Source organism: Macaca mulatta, chromosome 4 (assembly GCF_049350105.2).
Source record: "Macaca mulatta isolate MMU2019108-1 chromosome 4, T2T-MMU8v2.0, whole genome shotgun sequence".
Lineage (NCBI taxonomy): Eukaryota > Metazoa > Chordata > Mammalia > Primates > Cercopithecidae > Macaca > Macaca mulatta.
Window position 1 is genome coordinate 85,159,663 of NC_133409.1, and position 19,820 is coordinate 85,179,482.

A 19,820-nucleotide genomic window follows, 5' to 3' on the forward strand; every position below is an offset into this window, starting at 1 on the left:
TTTCACTCTTCATCACCCTGTCATGCCTTATTCTTATACAACAGTGTTTTGTACTGAAAGGGAAATACAGTCCCTCGTTCTTGAACTCTCTCAATTTCCATTCCTTTTCCTTCCTCTCCCTAAACAGGAAAATGCCCAGAATAAGGGGTGGAATGAAGCGTACCCTTCATTCCACCCCTTATTCGTTTCTCAGAGGTCCTTTCTCCCCTTGCCTTGGACCCCATTTCTTTCACTCTATAAGCTACCCCTTTTCTTTCTCCTGTGTCTTTTAAGTTCTTTCTCAGTGGGCACTGTCTTTTTGGCTTAAAAGGATTGCAAAGTCCCTTCTGTCTTTACTAAAAAATTTCCTTAAGCCTATCCCTCACCACCACCTAGTGTCTGGAAATATTAATCTCGATTCAGTTTCCCTTTTGACTAAACCACTGCAGTCTGGTCATTGCTCAAACATAGGTAATAAAATGTTTTTACCAAGATCACCAGTTACTGAAAGATAGTTTTCAAACCTATTTTTTTTTTTTTAACTTTTGATTCTACTCGTTTTTGATGCTTAGTACTACTGATTGTTTCCTCAATCTTGAAACTCTTTGCCCTTTGACTCTGTGATACCACCCTGTCCTGGTTACTTTCACTTGTGTTTTTTGGTTTGTTGGTTGGTTTTTGTAGCTACTGTTTCTCAGCCTTCCTTGCTTCTTCCCTGTTCTCAATCTGGAAATGTTTATTGTTTATGTTCTCTAAGACTCTGTCACTTGCCATCTTCTCTCTTTATTCTAAATATTTACTCTAGGGAAAACCACTTCTCTACCCATCTTACCTAAATTATGTACGTATAATATGTGTATGATGTGTATGCGTGTGTGTGTGTGTGTGTATATATATAACCCAGTTGTATATTTTGACTCTGATATCCCATAGACATCTTTTGCCCGTAAACATGTAAGAACTCTTGTCATCTTCCCTATATACCTAGATATGGTATCGTAATCTACTTGATTCCGAAGCCAGAACCCTAGGAGTCATAGTCAAATTTTCCTTCTTCCTTAATACTTTCTTCCATCCCAATATCTAATTAGATATCAATTCTTTATATTTTATTCTAAATACCTCTGATTCAGATTCAAGTGGAAATGTAAAGAAGTAGGTACAATAAGTGACATAATGTATTTTTTAAAAGTTTGAAAGTGTTTGTTTTTTATTTTATACATTCACCATAAAATTCTAGATGTATTAATGATTTGTTTCAAACGAAGCTCCCGGTTCAATGAAGAAAACATAGGAGAGTTTTTTTTTTTTTTTAAAATCTTGTTGGGGGAGTTCTATGCAATATGCAAAACTGGAGAAGTTATGAAGGAAACCTGTGTCACATTTGGATGCATAACTATTTTAAAATTCTGATCAGTAAAACACACCCCTAAAATTTTAAATGTGAGACCAAATAACAAATTATTTGCAACACAGAAAACAACTTTTTAATATCATTTATATTTAATAGGTTTCTATAAATTAATAAGAAAAATAATCTTAATTGGAAGGAGCATTTTACAGTAGAAAAAATTATTGAGAAATATTTAAAAGGTGCTTAAAAAGAATATGAATCAGTATGAGACATTTCTGTTCTATTACATTAACAAAAATAAAAACAGAATGGAATTTGAAAGCATCCAGCAAAATCAATGCTATGTTTTCACTTCTGTATATCTAACTGTGGAAATAATAGCACAAATTTATAAAGATATAGTAATACCAGTATTCATTGAAGCTCTTTTTTTAATACAAAATATTTCGGTAATACCTTGAATATTCAATAATAGAAGAAATTATTTAATGAATTATAGTATATTTATGCAATAAATGCTGCTTTGCCGCCTTTTAAAAAAGTGAGAATGAACTCTGTGCTCTTATTTATATTCAGGGAGCTATACCATAACAATCTATACATTCCACATTTATTTATGTGAACTGGGCTTAAAAGATGTTATATTATTCACTGAAAAAGCAAGCTGTTCTGTATGTATAGCACAATCCCATTTGTGTAAGAAAAACTTGCAGTATATTTATGTTTTTATTCATTCATTCATTCAGGTAATGAACATTTATTAAGCACCTACACATGTACCAGCTACATAGTTCTAAATGCTGTAGATAAACAAAACAAAGTTCTTGCTTACACTTAGATTTTAGGCTGGTGTAGAATTGGGTGCATATACATGAAAAGATAGGCAACAAGTTGAAGAGTGGTTTCTTTTCTTTCTTTTTCAATTTCAACTTTTATTTTAGATACAGGGGTACATGTGCAAGTTTGTTACATGGGTATATTGCATGATGCTGAAGTTTGGATGTCATTCTTCATAGAATTAGGAAAAACTATTCTAAAATTAATATAGAACCAAAAAAAGAGGCCAAATAGCCAAAGCAATCCTAAGCAAAAAGTACTATAAAAGAGACATCACACTACCCACCTTCAAACTATACTATAAAGCTACAGTAACCAAAACATCATGGTACTGCTACAAAAACAGACAAACAGACCAATGGAACAGAATAGAAAACTCAGAAATAAAGCCACATACCTACAACCATCTGATCCTCAACAATGCCGACAAAAATAAGCAGTGAGGAAAGGACTCCCTATTTAATAAATAATGCTGAGGTAACTGGTTAGCCATATGCAGAAGAATGTAAGTGGACCTTTACCTTTCCCTATATACAAAAATTAACTCAAGATGGATTAAAGATTTAAATGTAAGACCTCAAACTGTAAAAATCCTACAAGAAAATCTAGGAAACACCATTCTTGACATTGGCCTTGGCAAGGAATTTTTAGCTAAGTCCCTAAAAGCAACTGTAACAAAACCAAAAATTGACAGGTGGGACCTAATTAAACTAAAAAGTGGGAGATGGCAATTGCAACAAAAACAAAATTTGACAAGTAGGACCTAATTAAAAAGTGGTTTCTTCTGTAGAAATGGAATTGTAGAAGTATTTGGGACTTGTTTACTTTTTACCACATAAATTAAAAATATGTGTATATGTACACACATACAGAAAACACAAAGGGTTGAAATTTTCAAAGCCGATTTATAAAAAACAGCTTTTAACTAAAATCCATTTTAAGAGCAGTTTTTAAATGCAGGTCGTTATCAGACACGGATGAAGTATGGAGAAGTCTGAAACTACCATCTCTATTCTCCAGGTCCATTTTTCCTACAAGGCATGTGCTCTGGCCCACATGTTATACATGAGGTCTCATAAAAGAAGCATGCAAGGCATGATTTACACAAAGGAGAGCTAGTCTGATTATGAAATGTTTTGGTTTTATGCCCTGATACTTAACTTAGTGATGTCTTTCAAGGAGCCACGCTATAACAATCCATACACCACATTTATTTGCAGCGAGCCACCTACAGAGACCATGTCCATCCAGCAAAGATAAGGACTTTCTGTAACTACAGAACATTAGAGGCCAAGTAAATATCATTAGTATATTTTCCAAGAGGTCTGTCATTCATGTTTACAAAGGATTTTACTGTTACAGTACATCTTTCTCTCCTGTGCATCCCCAGTAGGAAAAGAAAACAGATTGTAGTCTTAGTGCTAATCCTTTCTGTATGTATGTACAAAGACACATAGATATAACGTTATATATCATAATATTTTTAAGCAGGCATTATAACCTTAGAAAGTTTACAAATAATTTTGTAAATTGTTTATAAATGTATAATTTTTATTTAAAATATAAATTGTAAATAGTATAGTTTCTATATAAAATCCATGAATGTTATACACTATATCAAACTATATATTATCAGTTTATTATGTATTATATGCAGTATATTATATAAATATATAGTATAACAATATATGATATAAGTGTATATCATATATATTATAGATGTATAATAATTTCATCTGCACATTGTCATCTGTATATTATAATCAAATTCCAATTACATAGTTTTGTACCACTTTGCCCATAAACCTTTGCTGACTTGCTGTTTGTTATCTTAAGAAAAATGGTCAAATTGTTTAGCTGGACATTAAAAACTATTAAAGCCCTTCTGTCTAATTTTAACTTCTACATCTTTATCAGCTACCAAAGGTTCCAGTAACACAAAACTATTTGATCTTTTCCCTACTTCCTTTTAAATATCATTGACCCTCTTTCAAAAACGAAACTAATCTAACTTGAGGCAGAATGTGTTGTTGGTTGTGACATAAGGATTGTAAATGCCAAATTATATAATGCCTTCTTTTTTTGTAACTCCACCCATCCATCTATTGAAAATTTACTGTTCTTTTGAATCCATCAAATGCCACTTCTATGATGTGTTTCCTAGTTCCTGAATCAGAAGGAATTACACCTTTTCTGTGTTTTCTTTGCACTCCCTTTTTTTTAAACATATTTTTAACGCTTATGATGATCTTCCTTATAATTTCACAACTTACTATAGTGAATTCTTCTTCATCTAAATGACTCACTAGAATTCAGCTTCCTTGACAGATTTGTTTGTGTGAATCTTTTCATATTTTAAAGTATTAGTACAATGCTCATAGTTATTTTGAAATATTACAAAGTTCCTTGTGTTTACCAAATGTTCCCAGTAGATGGCACATCACATCACACTTCAACATTTGTAACTAATGTAGAAGCGCCTTCGGAAGCTATTGGAAGGCAATGTAGATTTTGTTCAGGTTCTGAACTTGCATGGTGATGTTAGGGACTAAATTCTTAACACACTTGGCATGATTGGGAGAAATTTGGAAAAGATGAAAGTATAAGAAATCTTAAATCTATTTTATTTAACAACATGAACTAATAATTATCTTAACCTACTTTTAGTAAGTAGGGAGATTTTATCAGAACTAAATTTTATGTGAAGGAAAACATCACAGAAATATACTGTCTAATCTTGAGCTAATGATAGGGGAAAAGCTGTAAATTTTTAACTTTTTGTAATTGTCAATAATTAATACTTTTAAGGTAAATAGGTATAGTGTATAGACTTCAAGGTTTGGCTTAGACATAACATTCCAGGTTATTTGTATTTCAAATAAAGTGTTTCTCACATAGATTTAACTATATTAAATAACTATATTATAATTATACTTTTAGATTTAAAAATATGGTTGTTTTAAAATGGATTTTTAGCAGAAAATGTCTAGTGTTTGCCAGAGTATTGTGTCTTTAACATCAAACAACCTTAAAAATATATTCTGTAACTCTTGTGTTTTACGTGATGATTTTAAAACCAAATATCATTTTCATTTCCTTCCAAATCACCACTAGTACTACATAGAACTGTGAGATAATTAGTCATTCTAATTACTATATGTTGTGAAAGAGGTTTCTTTAAAAATAGGTCTGGCGATTATTTCCCCTTACTTAGGGTTCCTTGCTTTTGATGGGATTTGGTTTGGGGTTTTGCCAATATCTGTAAGATTTCTTCAGTGAAAACAAATTTATAAAAAGATACTGTATATGTTTTGTTACTTTAATTTTTACCCATCTCTACTTCTTTTATCCCTCCCTTGTTATGTTTCTGCAAATAGTCTCTGCATGTGTGGATCTACGTCTTATTCAGTACTGCATCCCTAGTGCCTGCAGATTAGATCCTAACCCAGTGTTGATGGATGGATGACTCTGAAAGTATTATTCACATTGGACTACTTTGCTTATACCCATTGAATCTCCTAGACTGAGCAAAATTAGCAGCTTACTCAGAAAATCATACTGATATATTTTAATTACCAAATGAATGCAAGTTTTTGGCCATCGCTTGTTTTTATCTTTTTAGGTATGTTCCATCATAATCAGATAATATAGCCTATCTGATTTTCAGTTTTTGGAATTTACTGAGTTTTTTGTGACCTAAAAATATATTTAGTTGTCACAAAGTTCTTAATTCCCATTGCATTTTTATTTTTATTCATTTATTTATTTTTGAAACAAAATTTTACTGTGTCACCCATGTTGGAGCGCAGTGACACGATCATATGGGCTCCAGTGATCCTCCCACCTCAGCCTCCTGAGTAGCTGGGACTACAAATGTGTGCCACCACACCAGTTACTTTTTTTTTTTTTGGTAGAGATGGGGTTTTGCCATGTTGCCCAGGCTTGTCTCAAACTCCTGGGCTCAAGCAAGCTGCCCACCTTGCCTCCCAAAGTGCTGGGATTACAGGTGTGAGCCAACACACTCACCCCTTGTGTGTATTTTTAATTATAGTGGGTATGGAATTTTATTATGTATCTGTTAAATCAAGCTTGTGAATTATGGGCTAGACAGTCTTACATGATAGGACCGTCAATTGACCTCTATACTCGTCTCTGTCTAGAGCTTTTAGAAGTCCTATTAGTAGGATAAATGATAATTTTTTTGGTTAAAATAATTTAAATAACCCACATTTAATTAAAATAATCCATATAGGTTGAATCCACACAGAGTATGATAAGGATTCTTGGACTGTCTGCAACTTTACCTAACTACCTCGACGTTGCCACATTTTTACATGTTAATCCATACATTGGACTTTTCTTCTTTGATGGGCGTTTTCGACCAGTACCTCTTGGACAGACATTTTTGGGGATTAAATGTACAAATAAGGTAAATACTCATTTTAATTCTTATCTAAAAATTTTTGTTGACTTATTATTGAATACTTGTTTGGGGTTAGAGACTCCAAAAGACCATTTCAGTCTTTTGACATAACATTCCAGCATATTTCCAGCATATTTCTTCAACTATTTGTAGTAGAGTAAGTCCTCCTACAGAAAGTACCTTGTCATAGTTTGCATTGCTGTTTTCAATGTGTGTTACATATTTTCAGTTGTTAAAAGTTTTAAAAAGTTATTTTGAAGTGAAATGATTGAAGAGCATTGTGAAATAATAAAAACTCTAATTAAACAAGCATTTAATAGAAATAATAGTACCTCATATAAAATTGAAAAATAATTTCATAGTAGCAACCATCAAGGAAGGTGTTCCATTTAACTTATAATGTTCTATAATTACCTTAATGATTATAGATATAAGTGGCATTTCTAAAATTCTATGCTTTAAAAAGCTTATCTAATTTTAAAATTAGTACTACCTATATTATTCACACTATTAGGGTGCTTATTATAGACTTATTTTATAATAAGGGAAACATCGCTTAAAATTTAAACATTTATCATGCTATTCAACAACACCTGTTTTTTGTGTAGAAGAAATAGTTTTAGGAAAATATTTACAGGCCTTTTGAGATTTTTACTAAAAGAGAACAAGATAGAATCATACGTTACTATGTCAACCTTAGTCTTTAATGTATTACAGTCACTTCTTGTCTAAAAACAATTTTATTAGTAAAATAGAGCCATTTTTACCTTACACTATTATAAGTAAAATATTCACCTAAAAATATCCAAAGTGACTGTTACTATAATACAACAGTTAATGTCCTGTAACTGCATTGCATGAAAGTAAGGTATCTTTAGAATTCTTGGGAGTCATTTCAGACTTGTGCACAAAGGAAGAGTTTATGATATACAATTATGCATATTTTAAGCTTCTTAATTGTTTCAAGTTCTGCTTTTCAGCAATGTTTGCTGCTTGTTTTTTTCAGTTGTTTCAATATAATTTGATTATTTAGTTCATTTTCGATATATCAGTAGGATAGATGTAGAACTGCATCGTTTATAGTTTTAGAATGTTTTCAGCTTTATAATTTAAATGATAAGCAGATGGTTATCACAGAGAGATGTAAAGAGAAGAAAATTGTTTCACATGCTTGTCAGCCGTCTTAAACTTTATTTTCTTTCAGTTGCATCATACAAATTGGTAAATCACCTAAAACTAATTAAATCCAAAGTATATTTCACTACAGTACATTACCATCATAATCATGAAAGGAATGGGAGAATGGTGTGAGTGTTATGCCTAATTTGGAATAATGGCTTTGATCAGAAATGAATCCAAAGTACAATGAAACAGTTATTGGGAGTTTTGTCTTTTGTAGGGGGTGGGGATTGTTTTTAAATTATTCGTGGGGAGTAAATTATCCTATGATCACCTCATCCTACTTAACTATAAGTCATAAGAGTTCCAATATTTTAAAGTGTTTACCTTAATGAAACAAAAAATCCAAATCACTGTCATTTTAGATGTACATGATGCTTTTCATCCTCCTCTAAACTCTTACTAATACATGTTAAGTGGAGAGATAATAGGCTGGGTCACATGCCTACTCCTTTGGGTTAGTCACCTTACTTTTAGGTTAGAAGCTTTCTCATCATTAATAAGGAATATGAGACCCTTTTAAATTTTTTTAAATTGATACATAGTAGATTTACATATTTTCTGGGCATATGTGGGCATAATACATTCATAATTATATGAATACACTGATAATGATATGAATGTATTAACTTATCACATGAAAATCTTTAGTCAAATCTATTTGACTGAATATCAGATCAGTTAAATTGGGATATCCATCACCTTAAATACTTAGAGACCCTTTCTTAGTTCATAAATTTTATATTAGATTTCCAATTAATCTGAAAAATGTTTCTGTAGAAGCATTCTGAATAGCATCCTCTCTCAGTATACATTACAGAAATAGTGTGTTACCGTATGTTTCAGCTCTGTGTGCCATTTGACACTTGATCCGTAGTGTTCTCGTAACATTGAGAATCATACAGGAAAGGTGTGCTGTATGGTTTATATAGTGAAATACAAGGAAAATAGCCTGGAGAATGGGCTTCTCGGAAAAGCAGAGAGAACTTTAAAAATTATCCTAGAATATTTGTAACTAACAAAAATATCCTTAAAGATATTGTATTTTAAAAACTTGGTGGGTTTAGAAAGTTAGTACTCAGAAACTATTATCTGAGTTATTCTATTTGTACTTTTAAGTTGCATTGCATTTTTTTTTGTGGATTGTTATATGTTATATGTTTGTAAGGAATTTGTTACCTCTGCATTCTAGGTAGTCTGAAAATTTAAAAAAATGCATTGTAATTGGCAAAATTTTATTTGTAGTTAGAAAGTTTATAATTGTTTCATCTGATTTTTTTTAATGTTTTAAAATCTTTAAGATGCAGCAGTTGAATAACATGGATGAAGTATGTTATGAAAATGTTTTGAAGCAAGTAAAGGCTGGACACCAGGTACACTTGGTTTATTTTATCCTGCTTTTAGAGAGTGCTTAGTGATAAAAATTATTAATTTTTAGGCTCTTCAGAAGAAAATTTTTCTTTAATTCTGAGGCAGTGACTCAGAGGTTCTAATTATTAATAACTGCTTTAGCCCAATGGGTAAGTCATAAAAATATTCATAGATATTATCCCAATATTGATAGGTCATGCTATTTTGTTTGCCATTTTTAATTTTAAATATTATATTCTTACTGTTTTCATGAAGCAATATCAATTGAGATGTTATATATACAATAAAGTTTTGTATTGTTTGATGGTGCTTAGAAATTAAGCACTTTTATTCTTTAATTCTCCATTGTTCAGTATACTCACATCAAGATCGTTAAAGACAAAGTGAAGTGATAATAATTGCTTAAATAAAAATTGGCCACTTCCCAATTGTTCATGGTTCTTTGAATAACTTTATTATGTCATTTCTTAAAACAGAGTGAGCCTTTTATGACATGTAAAGTGTTTTCCTGGCCCTTAGGTTTTTAAATTCCTTTTAAGAGTAGTGAAACCTCTTTTTCCCAGACTAAATCTTGTTTGCAACTCCAGTATACAAAATAAATCAAAGGTGATTTGGACTTGAGAGCATGGAACACTGCCTCCTTGAACATTGGAATACTGAGCATTCATGAGGCATTTTTTCTATTTTTAGGAAATAGTTTTAAAATCACATTCATAACTAATCTCTGGAGATTGTGCTTGGTTTTAATAATAACTTTTTAGGAAATCACAAGTATTTTAAGTTGTATACTAGCAATAATAATGGTTGCTAACCTTTTCTAGTTCTTCATAAATGTATGAAACTGATAAGATTATCTTATACTTACTAATTGAATTTTCTCAGCAACCTATGAGGCAGGTACTATTTTTTTTTCTTTTTTAAATTTTTTATTATACTTTAAGTTCTAGGGTACATGTGCACAACGTGCAGGTCTGTTACATATGTATACATGTGTCATGTTGGTGTGCTGCACCCATCAACTCATCAGCACCCATCAACTAGCCATTTACATCAGGCATAACTCCCAATGCCATCCCTCCCCCCTCCCCCCTCCCCACAATAGGCCCCGGTGTGTGATGTTCCCCTTCCCGAGTCCAAGTGATCTCATTGTTCAATTCCCACCTATGAGTGAGAACATGCGGTGCTTGGTTTTCTGTTCTTGCGATAGTTTGCTGAGAATGCTGGTTTCCAGCTGCATCCATGTCCCCACAAAGAACACGAGCTCATCCCTTTTTATGGCTGCATAGTATTCCATGGTGTATATGTGCCACATTTTCTTAATCCAATCTGTCACTGATGGACGTTTGGGTTGATTCCAAGTCTTTGCTATTGTGAATAGTGCCACAATAAACATACGTGTGCCATGTGTCTTTATAGCAGCATGATTTATAATCCTTTGGGTCTATCCCCAGTAATGGGATGGCTGGGTCATATGGTATTTCTAGTTCTAGATCGTTGAGGAATCGCCATACTGTTTTCCACAATGGTTGAACTAGTTCACAGTCCCACCAACAGTGTAAAAGTGTTCCTATTTCTCCACATCCTCTCCAGCACCTGTTGTTTCCTGACTTTTTAATGATCGCCATTATAACCGGTGTGAGATGGTATCTCATTGTGGTTTTGATTTGCATTTCTCTGATGGCCAGTGATGGTGAGCATTTTTTCATGTGTCTGTTGGCTGTATGAATGTCTTCTTTTGAGAAATGTCTGTTCATATCCTTTGCCCGCTTTTTGATGGGGTTGTTTGTTTTTTTCTCATAAATTTGTTTGAGTTCTTTGTAGGTTCTGGATATTAGCCCTTTGTCAGATGAGTAGATTGCAAAAATTTTCTCCCATTCTGTAGGTTGCCTGTTCACGCTGATGGTAGTTTCTTTTGCTGTGCAGAAGCTCTTTAGTTTAGTTAGATCCCATTTGTCAATTTTGGCTTTTGTTGTCGTTGCTTTTGGCGTTTTAGACATGAAGTCCTTGCCTATGCCTATGTCCTGAATGGTATTACCTAGGTTTTCTTCGAGGGTTTTTATGGTTTTAGGTCTAACATTTAAGTCTCTAATGCATCTTGAATTAATTTTCGTATAAGGAGTAAGGAAAGGATCCAGTTTCAGCTTTCTACTTATGGCTAGCCAATTTTCCCAGCACCATTTATTAAATAGGGAATCCTTTCCCCATGTCTTGTTTTTGTCAGGTTTGTCAAAGATCAGATGGCTGTAGATGTGTAGTATTATTTCTGAGGATTCTGTTCTGTTCCATTGGTCTATATCTCTGTTTTGGTACCAGGACCATGCTGTTTTGGTTACTGTAGCCTTGTAGTATAGTTTGAAGTCAGGTAGCGTGATGCCTCCAGCTCTGTTCTTTTGACTTACGATTGTCTTGGCAATGCGGGCTCTTTTTTGGTTCCATATGAACTTTAAAGCAGTTGTTTCCAATTCTGTGAAGAAAGTCATTTGTAGCTTGATGGGGATGGCATTGAATCTATAAATTACCTTGTAGCCCCTGAATTTTTTTAATGTGATTTAAATAGGATTAATATATGTTTCCTAGCCAGTTGATATGTATTTTGCCTGTTGACATTGGCAATATTGACATTTTGTACAGAATAATTGTGTTTTGGGGGATGAAAAGTGTGTCTTGTATACTGTAAGTTGTTTAGCAGCATCCTTGGTCTCTACCCAGTAGATGCCAGTGGCTTTCCCCACTCCAGATATCACAACCCAAACTGTCTCCAGACATTACCAGATGTCCTCTGGGGTACATAAGTGCCCCTGGTTGAAAAGTGTTGTTTAGAGGGATGTCGGTTGAGGCACCCCTCAGATATCTTTCCTAGTGAATGTATTTCATCTAAATGTATGTAAAATTTACCAATAGTGAATATTAGGGCATCATTTAAGAAAGAACCAAGATATAAATTTATCTCAACTGGGCAGTATTCAAATTCAACATACTAAAATTTCTTATGGATAAATATAAATTCTTGCATTTAAACTCAAATAACATATTTCGTAGGTATAAATTAAAGAAACATTGTCTTGGAAAAAATGATAATTTTAGTTGAATAAATTCACTTTAATTCAAACAAGTATTATATACACTTTGAAAAACTAATGACACCTTAAATGTCATTATCGGAGGGAAAAAAGTTCAAATCAAGGAAGGTGAAAACTTCATTGTAATTTGGCTTGTTACCAAGTACTGTGGTCATTTTGTACCATATTTTGAGAATAGAGGTTCAAGAGAAGGTTATTACAATTATGAGAAGTTTGGAATACATATAATTTGAGTTAATGGTCAAAAGAAACCGGAATGTTAAGATTGCAGAAGAGAAAACCCAGGTGGGGTTTGGTTGAAAGTGGTGGTATTGGAAAGGCTGTCATATGAAAGAAGGTGTGTTCTATTTTGCACAAAGAGAATTAGAACCACTGAGTGGAAGTTCTAGAGAGCTAGATACAGGAACTACAATTTTTCTACCGTGAAATAGACTGAATTGCAAAGGAGCTACCCTTCTTTTAACCATAGCTGGACAATGCTTTGGGATACTGTAAAAAGCGTCATCTACATTGGGACAATCATCATGAACCTCTAAAGTATTCTTAATTTTAAATAGACAATTTTATGATAATTCTCCTAACTTAGTAATAGCTGCCTGGCACACTTTTGTTTTTTACCCTATTAAAGAGGTAAACTTTAATTTTTATCTTTTCATAAAATGTTATACTCTTAATAAATAAATAAATACATTAATACAAAGGAGACTGAATAAATAAATAGTTTTAAATCTAATCCTTAGGCATACCATAAACCAAACATGTAGGGGAAAAAATAATCACTGGTAATTCCACTACCAGAGGTAGCTTCTGTTGGTATTTGTGCTTCCATTTTATTGATGCATTTTATTCCTTTAATTTTTTTTCTTTTATTCCTATAATTTATCTAATCTGTTGTATTTTTCTCATTCAAAAATATGACAGAACGATAAATAGAAATGATAGCATTAAAATGTGAATAAATGCTTTGATGAAGGGATTATATTTAAAATTTTTAATCAGTTCTTCTGATTTCTACAATGTTGTCCTTTTACTTTTTGTCTCCCAGCAGGACAGGTCCCACCACAAAAGACTGGGTTATAAGGAAATACTGTTGATTTAGTTCTCAGTATATCATCATATACATGGGAAGTCTGTGGTAAATGTGATTTGATTTTGATGAATTGCCTTGTCTTCAAAGATTTAACATACTTAGTGAGATGAGGATGATAGGAAATATGAAACGCATCAGGACTATGGTCCACTAGTTGAAATTTGCTTCTGGTGTTGCTAGTATTATAGATGCCCAGGCCAATGCCTTCAGATTTTAAGTACTAAGCTGGTAAGGCAATGGTCTTTTACATTCATATAATCATCTCAACTTAAGAGCTCTTTTGCAACATAAGTGAAGAACAAAGTTCTATCATTTTCATTTCTTGAAATTACCTCCATTGTATGTTTAACTTTATAAAAGTTGCCCAAAACTGAAATCTCTCTCTCTGTATCAGTCTTCTGAAAAGGCTTGCTCTGTTTAAGTTTTCTGTTTGCAGGTGGATCTGCCAATACTATTTGGCCTAAAATCAATTAGCTTACTGTGTGGCAGCTTCTGCTGAATGCCTTTGCAGTATGTCCAGCACAGAAAATTGCTGAGTAGGTACTTGGAAAGCATGACTGTTAAACATTTTGATTTTGGTAAATATACCTATTTCAACAAAGTTGGCAACCCTTGATTTATTCCATCACACAAGAACTGGTGCTTCATAGTAGTCATTGATTATTGAGACTCATTTAGAGGTTTGTTTTCAGGAACTTAGAACCCCGTAAAGGATTATTTTTTCTTTTTTAATCTCCTTGAAGAGAGACCTTAACTAAGCTGTAGTGTTCTGTCCTCTGCTTGTATTAGAAGGTCAACAAAGAACTTCCCAGTAGAATAGAGTTTTTGAGTTGTGTTTGTTTTTTTTTAACTCATAAGAATTGAGGTTGAAGTTAATGTTATCCCAGTCACTAGCTGTCTTTGTATAAGGTTTCAAATGATAACTTTAAATAGGTGATTTGTATGCATCCATCTGTCGGAAAATATATAATTCAACATTTTTTTCACGTTATCTAAAAAACTGACAGCCAAATCAACTCTTCAATTTTATTATTCTAACTCTGATGACTGAGAAGCCTAACTATATGTGTGTGTCGTTCTGAGATTATTTTCTGTTTAAATATTTTGTTATACATGCAAGTACAGTAAATTATGTATGTATACTATGTGCGCGCGTGTGTATGTATATATATATAGAGAGAGAGAGACAGAGTTGCTTCTGGAATTTCGTTATAGATATAACTAACTATATATTAGTGCATTGTTATTAACAGTGGTCATGGTTAATAACAATATTACCAATAACAATGGTCAATGATAGTGCATTGTTTCTAAGCACCCAATTACATATTTCATAAATATGCTTTTCTTTATTATTAAGGAAAATCAAGTTATTTCTTGTGGGGCTGTGTACGTAAACTTTAGCTCTATTTTGTTATCTTAGCAGTTATAGTAATACAGTGTACAGCAGTAAGAAATACGCAGTCTATTCTAGTCTAAGTGAACTAATTGAATTTTTCCTGCTACTACCTCATGCTGCCTGCCCCTTCTCCCCCACAAGCAGTTAAAAAAAAAAATCTCTAGTCAATAGTCTTCTGAATTTGCTTTTTTCTTGCCTTCAAGTTGTTCAGTATCTTGGATTTCTTCCTGGTTTGGTTTCCTTAAGTACTTTGGTTTTACCAGAGGAGCTACATTTCAAACAATTAGTTAGAAGACTCAAGTATGTGTCCATCTGAAAACAAAAGAACTGTGACTCTCAGGCAACTAAACACTTTTTAGTCGAAAAATTAACAGTTTTATCTTAAATATACAAATGAATTCAATTTGTTTCTCCTTATTTGGATTAAAACAAATTTCATGTTCAAACACCATGCTGATATTCTTTGATCATACTATTCCATGGGTTTTAGTGATCTAAACTTGTGTGCTCATGTACTTAATAGATTTTATGTGCAGCTTTGCCTTAAAAGTGTTAAAAACAGTAGGAGGCAGTTGTGTTCCACTCAGGCATGTGTGATGACAGATGGAGAAAATCTTTTCATGTTGACTTTTCAACAGTCCTACTCTGCAAGACTTCAAGCTCTTCTTGGCTATTGGGAAATCAAAAGTTGGCGATTCAGCCTTTAATTTTGATCCATCTGCTCAAACTAATGAAACGTCTCATTTGTAAGCTTCTCTTTGTGTTACCAAATGCAAGTACAGCTTTATCATTCCGGTTAATAATTCCCCTCCTCCTGTGTAACTTGCAGAATGGGAAAATAATTAATGCCTTAACTCTGTTGAGATTTTTCTTGTTGTACAAACTTTGTTACAGTTATAGGAAAAGAAATTAGAAGCTTCCTTAGAGATTATGGCGTATTTAGTAAGTTAACTTAGGTTCTTTTCCATATTGTCTAAAAAGTTAAATTCTTAGCAGCTTCTTACTCAAAATCTACCTTCAGTTTTAAGTAATAAAAAGCTTTGTGATATTAAAGAGAAAAACGTCTTCTTCAACCTTGTATTAATGCTGAACATCAGCCTTTGTTTAGATGTGTGTCATATTTTCTCTTTCCTCATTGTTTACAAGTTGTTAGTAGACATTTCTGTTTCTAAGAAATCACCTTTAAAAACTGACTAATAATTATAGATTACCAGCCTTTCTGCTGATGCCAAACAATATTTCTTTTTACCTCTTGGCCACCTCAGTTCCAATTGTCGTATTGATGGGTATTGGATATCCTAGGTATGTAAGCGTACAGTGTTCTTTTTTCATTCTTATCTTCCCATTTTAAGTTTTACCCAAAATATCAAAAGAAAATGCTGTGCATAATCTTGGAAATAATTGGAAGCAAAACAAGTAGTTTTGTTTATTTTCTTGAAATTTATATATATATGTGTGTGTGTGTGTGTGTGTGTGTGTGTGTATAGTTACATTGTTGGACATCAAGGAACTTACATAAAACCAGATTTAAACCAGGACAGTGAAGCTAATGTTTCATTCACTTCAAGTCTTTGCCTCTATTATGTATTAGCATTATCTCTTTTTTTATGTGTCTCGTGAGTATAAATTGCTTATAGAAGTTACCAACTTTTCCATCCATTTCTTCATTCTTTAAGTATTCTTTGATTCCCCTCTTTATCCGTCTTTATCTCTCAAGCAGCAAAATGTGAAGATAATACTAGTTGCTTTGCCTTGTTAATTAGGTACTTTTTTTTTTACCATAGCACTTTGTAATTTTTATCTTAGTTTGTTTTGTTTCACACCTGCGGAATGTCTTGCATGAAAGCAAATATTGCTATTGGGCCCTGCATATATGTGCTTTATGTGCATGTAGCCAATGCGTAAATGCATGTTTTCTGACTTGCTACATAAAAGTAAAGATAGTTCTGGTTTAAGAGTTGAATGCATTAGATTATTTGGCAATTTATGTGATTTTGTGATTACAATATCATATTACAGTGTGCATATATGTGTAATTTAATATATATATACACATGTATAATTGTCAAATTAAATAATATAAAAGGACCTTTGAGTCTATTTTAAAAGATTCACTTCTGTCAAATACATTACACTTTTGTTATTTTTATTTATTTTGGTAAAAATGAAACCTAATTTCTATATGTTTGTTTTATACTATTTATTTGAATTATTTTTATTGCTGTTTAAATATAGACTTTGGTCATGCTAAAGTAATGTTTGACTGCTTGCAATCATTTTTCTGTCTTTATAAAGTTGTAGAAAATTCTCTAAACATCCATTGGGAGTATTTTACATTATATTATTAGAAGTTTTTATGACAGCTATTTATTTCATTCTAGAGAATGATGTATTGAATCTCCTTATTAGCTGCTTTCCACCTGATATTTGGACTTAAGCCATTGGTAAATATAGTTAATAAGTTAGGTTGCTACCATAAGCATTTGTTGACTACATTTTTAGATAAATCATTTGATAAAATTGAATAGATAGTATTTTTTATTAAAGCTGAATATGAAATTTTATATGCCAAGGAAATCTGATACAATTATCCATGTATTTTCTCAATGTGAAAAAAGGAGAACAACATTCAAATATGATTAACCATTATAAATTTGTCCTGTCTTTATCTGTAGCTATCGTTTTTATCAATTTTTTGTTTGTTTTCATAGTAGCATTTTTTTTTTCTTTTTTATTATACTTTAAGTTCTAGGGTACATGTGCACAATGTGCAGGTTTGTTATATATGTATACATGTGCCATGTTGGTGTGTTGCACCCATTAACTCGTCATTTATATTAGGTATATCTCCTAATGCTATCCCTCCCTGCTCCCGCCACCCCACAACAGGCCCTGGTGTGTGATGTTCCCCTTCCTGTGTCCAAGTGTTCTTATTGTTCAATTCCCACCCATGAGTGAGAACATGCAGTGTTTGGTTTTTTGTCCTTGCAATAGTTTGCTGAGAATGATGGTTTCCAGCTGCATCCATGTCCCTACAAAGGTCAGGAACTCATCCTTTTTTATGACTGCCTAGTATTCCATGGTGTATATGTGCCACATTTTCTTAATCCAGTTTGTCATTGATGGACATTTGGGTTGATTCCAAGTCTTTGCTATTGTGAATAGTGCCGCAATAAACATACGTGTGCATGTGTCTTTATGGCAGCATGATTTATAATCTTTTGGGTGTATACCCAGTAATGGGATGACTGGGTCAAATGGTATTTCTAGTTCTAGATCGTTGAGGAATCGCCACACTGTCTTCCACAATGGTTGAACTAGTTTACAGTCCCACCAACAGTGTAAAAGTGTTCCTATTTCTCCACATCCTCTCCAGCACCTGTTGTTTCCTGACTTTTTAATGATCGCCATTCTAACTGGTGTGAGATGGTATCTCATTATGGTTTTGATTTGCATTTCTCTGATGGCCAGTGATGACGAGCATTTTTTCATGTGTCTGTTGGCTGTATGAATGTCTTCTTTTAAGAAGTGTCTGTTCGTATCCTTTGCCCACTTTTTGATGGCGTTGTTTTTTTCTTGTAAATTTGTTTGAGTTCTTTGTAGGTTCTGGATATTAACCCTTTGTCAGATGAGTAGATTGCAAAAATTTTCTCCCATTCTGTAGGTTGCCTGTTCACTCTGATGGTAGTTTCTTTTGCTGTGCAGAAGCTCTTTAGTTTAGTTAGATCCCATTTGTCAATTTTGGCTTTTGTTGTCATTGCTTTTGGCGTTTTAGACATGAAGTCCTTGCCCATGCCTATGTCCTGAATGGTATTGCCTAGGTTTTCTTCGAGGGTTTTTATGGTTTTAGGTCTAACGTTTAAGTCTCTAATCCATCTTGAATTAATTTTTGTATAAGTTGTAAGGAAAGGATCCAGTTTCAGCTTTCTACATATGGCTAACCAGTTTTCCCAGCCCCATTTATTAAATAGGTAATCCTTTCCCCATGTCTTGTTTTTGTCAAGTTTGTCAAAGATCAGATGGTTGTAGATGTGTAGTATTATTTCTGAGGGCTGTGTTCTGTTCCATTGGTCTATATCCATAGTAGCATATTTAAGTGAGAGGGGGTGGGAAGAAAGAAATCATGTGTCTATATTTAATATTGTAAAATAAGGTTCTGTTTTAAAGATAATAATAGTCTTAGATCTCATCTCATTTCTTCTTTGTTTTACAAATGAGTAGATGAGAAGTATAGCTATCATCTACAGTACTGTAGCTATCTAAGACAAATAAAGTGGGCATTTCTAAATAGCACAGCATTTAAATTAGTAACTGCTCCAGAAATACAGTCAGAGAGACCTGTTAAATAAATTTGAAACTATGAAGTGTCTAAGATGTTGCCCTACCTGCATGCTAAAAGGTAGCCTGCCATAGGCTAACTTTGACACCTTTGTCAGGGTACAGACCGTGTTTCACCTCCTTGCTGATCTATCTACATGGCAAGAGCCAGCTACTGCATGTACGTGGGTTGCACCACAGGAGAGGTACTCCAAAATTATGAAACTCTGAGCTTGTATAGGAGCTATGGGCACATCTGCTCATCTTCTCCTCTGGAGAGAGAAAGAGAGGAGAGAAAAAAAAGTAGACCAATTGGCCATGCAGGGACCTTATCTTTTACTATGGACCTTTCACAGACTCCCTTAAGGAAGGAAAGGAAGGCCTATATCCTGGAATGTAAGCAGTTGACTCCTTGGGAGATAAGAAAGGAGTCTCTATGCTTTTTTTAACCCTTTGAATTGGAGAAAATGGCTCTGGGGAAGTGAAGACATTCTCTGTCTGTTTAGCACTTTAGTTTCTGTTACTCAGCAGGCCCTGGATGTGTAGGAACACCAGAAATTTAAGGGAGGATTATCTTCCAACAAAACCCAAGGTGTCTGGAAGGGACACACAGGGTCTACTAAACTTGCTAGTATTTTGTTGATGATTTTTGCATCTGTATTAATAATGAATAATAATAATGTCTTTTGTAGATAATTTTTTTTCTGGTTCAAGATCCCTGTCCAAGATTGCATATTGCATTAATTTATCATGTCCGTTTAGTTTCCTTTAATTTAGAACAGTTCTTTGAC

At 33.2% G+C, this 19,820-nt stretch overlaps 1 protein-coding gene across 2 annotated transcripts in view; it reads left to right on the top strand.

Annotated features, from left to right (window-relative positions):
- ASCC3 (activating signal cointegrator 1 complex subunit 3) overlaps nt 1–19,820 on the top strand; it is a 372,277-nt gene that overhangs the window by 164,256 nt on the left and 188,201 nt on the right. For both annotated transcript variants that reach the window (XM_078001240.1, XM_015136988.3), the window contains 2 exons: nt 6,423–6,599; nt 9,074–9,145. In XM_078001240.1, the coding sequence (XP_077857366.1) occupies nt 6,423–6,599; nt 9,074–9,145 (249 nt within the window). The remainder of the gene's footprint in view (nt 1–6,422; nt 6,600–9,073; nt 9,146–19,820) is intronic.